The sequence below is a fragment of the Lontra canadensis genome, unplaced genomic scaffold (genome assembly GCF_010015895.1).
Source record: "Lontra canadensis isolate GAN:19392208 unplaced genomic scaffold, GSC_riverotter_1.0 scaffold24, whole genome shotgun sequence".
In the NCBI taxonomy this organism is placed as follows: Eukaryota; Metazoa; Chordata; class Mammalia; order Carnivora; family Mustelidae; genus Lontra; species Lontra canadensis.
The window spans coordinates 23,440,793-23,444,868 of NW_022631018.1; the positions used below are offsets into that span (position 1 = coordinate 23,440,793).

The 4,076-nt window shown below is 52.3% G+C and overlaps 1 protein-coding gene across 1 annotated transcript in view; it reads right to left on the reverse strand.

The window, feature by feature from the left end:
• RCSD1 (RCSD domain containing 1) overlaps positions 1–33 on the reverse strand; it is a 58,484-nt gene extending 58,451 nt beyond the window's left edge. The window contains exon 1 of the mRNA XM_032863060.1: positions 15–33. Within this exon, the coding sequence (XP_032718951.1) occupies positions 15–20 (6 nt within the window). The 5' untranslated portion in view covers positions 21–33. The remainder of the gene's footprint in view (positions 1–14) is intronic.
• Between the last annotated feature and the right edge of the window lie 4,043 nt (positions 34–4,076).

Genomic DNA, 4,076 nt, shown 5'->3' on the forward strand with positions numbered 1-4,076 from the left:
CCCGCGCGCCGTACCTCCATGGCCTCCAGGTGCCTGCTCTGTGCGCTCGGCTCCGCGCCCCGGGCCCGGCTGGCGGAGGGGCGGTGGCGCGCGGCTGCCTGGCTCGGACTGCGGGCGGCCCGGCCCTGCGCGAGAGCACGAGGAAGGGGGAGGCCGCGGGAGGGGGAAGGGGTGGGGAGCGGGGGAGGGAGGCCGGCGATCGGGGTTTAAATTTAGACACAAATCTAAACAGATACTGTCCCCTCCCAGGGCAGGACTCGAGCGAGGGAGTCACGACTCCATTCATCTGCCCAAACATGGGGATGGGACAGGCGTCTGCCCCGCGCCCGCGGAAGTTTCTGCGGGACCCTGGGGTCGGCCCCGTCGCCGCCCTTCCCCACCTCGCCCGCCCGCTAAAATGCGGTTGTCCTGCCCTCAGCGTCAACGCCGCTCTTCCATTCTCAGTCTGCCTCTTTTCTCTTTCCCTCCTTGACGTGCGTCCTCGATTTCTTTCCTCGTGCGAAAGACACGGTGGCGTTCGGGTCACACCCGGGTTTCCGGGCATCCTTGCGTGGGAGTGGGAGACCCCGCATGCGGCTGCGTCTCTCGCGGCCCCAGGAGGGAGCTCTTGCCGCCGAGCCTCCAGCGCTCAACGTGGGACCCACGGGACCCCCCTTTCCTATTTTTCATCCCTTATCCTTTCCACGTGCACGGTCGCGTTTGCAGGAAACCCCTCTCACTCTGTCCGTCTCTCGTCTGTGTGCCGGGCGGGGGGGCACAAGGACTCCAAGCAAGGATTTTCACGTTCCTTGTAGCATTACATCTTTTTCTCTCCCCCTGATTTGATGGATGCATTGGAGTCTGTGGGAATTTCAGCTCCCACAAGCTGCTTGCTAAAGGGCCTTTTCGCTGTTCCTGTTAAGTAAAGGGCGGGACCCTGAACATCCCATTCCAGATTCCCGTAAGACCCAGCACAGCAGCCCTCCCCCAGGGCTGTCCCAGCAGAGTCTGAAGAACAGGAGGAGGCTGCGTGGGAGGGGCCCGTGCGGGACCTGAAATCTGCAGGAGGTTCCTCCCAACACCACCAGTGCTCCCTCGGGCACTTAGACTGCCGCTTCGGGTACCAGTCTCAGCAACATGACCGTCTTCCCATCATAGAACCTGCAGAAAGCCTGACTTTCTAAAACACGAACAGCCCAAATGCCGAAGTATTTTCCAGGTCTGAATATAGGGGCAAGACCTCAATTTCGGAAATGGACAGTGGGTTGAATTCCAGCTCTGCTACTTTCTCACTGGGCTTCCTCTGGCAAGTCACTTAACCTCTCTGATCCTGAGCTTTCTCACAGATACAGTTCAGCCCGCCTCTGAGAAGACTAGCTGTTTTAATACTGCTTAGCTTTGTGTACAAGCTCAAATAAATAGGGACCAGATATTTCTTTTATTTAGGACAGGGCATTCTGGGCACCCATGAAAAGGTCCCCTGCCCCCAGGAATTAAGGGTGTGTCCCCTTGACAGCAGGGAAGGACATTTCCTGGTACCTTACAGTACATATTTGTGCTTGTGACTGTTTTCCTTTCTTCCTTTGAAAGGTCCGGGACTGAGTGGGTGATAGGAACAGAGTCTCTTACCATGTCTCCTAACCCTGACTCATGGGGCCTTTTTCTTTCTGCCTCTGTCTTGTCTTCTGTTGGGCCCAGAATGGGGCTGCCCCAGCACAGGTTTCTGGCTTCAGAAACAGGAGGGCGGAAGTGCCTACCCACCGGAAACCGTTAGGCCCAGAGAGCCTCACAGCCGCCCGAAGTACCTCGCAGCTGCACCCACGCCCTGCTCATGCCTTCCCTTGCCCAGCAAGAACCCGTGGCCCACAGCGCAATCAAGCTGCACCTCTGTCATGTTCTGGGGTCTCGGGGCCTGCAGAGTGGAAAGCTGCTGCGGGGCTCTCTGGGGCCCAGGCAGAAGCCTTCACTAGAGGAAGGAGTGGAAAACAGGGAGAAAGGGGTGGAGGACAGCACAGCCCCAAGCTCACTTCAGCAGCCATGAGCATGTGTGGGGGTGTGCTCCCCTTCTTTCTCCCTCCTGCCCCTCCAGAAGATCCCCAGAAGCCAGAACGGAGACAACCCATCTGGCAAATACTCTATTTTTACTGGGTCACCTGGGATTGTGACTTGCTGCTCTTGTGACAGCCTAAGGGGAAGGGAAAGTGGCTCTGAGGGGGTTGTTCCCCTTCCTCTCTGGGGGGCTGGTTTTCTCTCATCAGGACCCACTTCCTTTACTTTCTCCCATGCCCCTTCAGACACCCCTGCTGTCTGACCAGCCAAGCAGTAAGTAGAAGCCAGTGCAGAAGGAAGAACAAAGAACGCCAGGCACGTAGCCGGGGCAGGGGAGTGTGTGTGTTGTGGAGCCCTTGTTACCACAGGCAGCCATAGACACAAAGCAGGTCCTCGAGGGATATCTGGGAAATGAATGAGTGCATAAGAAAGTGGAGCAAATTAGGAGAATCTTTGTCATCAAATTAAAGGCAAAGCCCTTTCCATAGATGGGTCTCCAGTGAAAGAAAAGACCCACTGGGAGAAAAGATCACGAAGACCATGTTAAGTTAAGCAGTAACTCAATTAGCTTTTGAGCAGAATTGTCAAGAGCTCAATCAATCAGCTCTTGGTGGCCACACCATACTGCTGATCATCCGTTTCTAAAATTAAGAGCAAGAAACAAATATTCTTTCATGACTGCAAATATTAACTCAAAAAAAGAATATATACACATGCACACACTTCAGCTCTAAATTCTGGGAATGTGGCAAAAACAAAACAACTAATTCTGCCCTAAGTGACTATCATTGAGGAACAGAGTTGAAAATGCTGAAATGAAATCATAAAGGCTTAGGGGTTTTGTGTGTTAAAGGAGTGACAATGGAGGGTTTCCCAGATGGCAGAAGATGGAAGGTGGTGGTTGTTTTTAATGCGTGGAAGGTAAATTGAGGCTGAAGGCAGCAGAGTAGCAACGAGCCACAGGGAAGATGTTCAAATGTGCAGAAGACCGTCAGGAGGGATTGGAGACGGCATGAGTAAGGCTTTGACTGGCCCTTCAGGGATCAGGAGATTGGCTACATAGGGAAGTTGAGCAAATAAGTTGATATAGTGAGGCCTATGGGAGCCAGGTTTCTGGGCAAGGGAGGTACAAACATGCGGGGGGCAGGAGGGACTAGAATGAACTCTGGTGCTGGAGTGGATGGGAGGTAGTGGTGTGAAGGCATGGTTTGCAGTCTGCAGATGGCTGTGGACACCAATTTATACACACACACACATGTATTTCTTAGTTGAAGCCACCGAGGGAGCTGAGGGGCAGTGACACCCCAGCAGCAATCAGTGCACACAGAGCCCAGATCTTGGTTTCTAAATACCGTTCTCCACTAAAGAAACCAGGTCTTCTGGGAGAAAATGGCTGATTACAGGGCTGGGGCAGATAAAATACGAGATTAGCCTGGAACATCTTGTTTTCACAGAAAATATGGATGTTCTCAGTGAATGACAGAGGAGTGTTAAAAGGACCAAGAACTCTGCAGGAGTTCCCCCTGGCAATGTTGGGATAGTTTGGGGATAATTTAAGAATCAGAAGAAATAATGTTAGCGATGAGGTATAACCCATGAAATAAAATAGAAGTTCCTGACTCCAAACTGATGAACAGGTGAGTTGGCAGAGAGAAACCTCTCAGAGCACACCACCAGTGAACAAATGGGAAACAAAGTTTGGAAGACAATTGCCGTATGACAATCATCATAGGTATAATTTCAGGTAAGAAATACTACTGGAGGGGCTGCTGGGCAGCTCAATTGGTTAAGGTCTGCCTTTGACTCAAGTCATGATCCTGGGGGTCACCAGGGGGAGTCATCAGGCTCCCTGCTCAGCAACGAGTCTGTTTCTTCCACTTCTTCTGACCCTCTCCCTGCTGTGCTCCCTCTCTCACAAGTGCACACACACACTCTCTCAACTAAATAGATAAAATCGTACAAAAATTACTATTGTTTGCTAAATCTAGAGGGTAAAAATGAGATGAGGAATGGGATTTTGCATAATTTAAAAACATCCCCCTTACAAG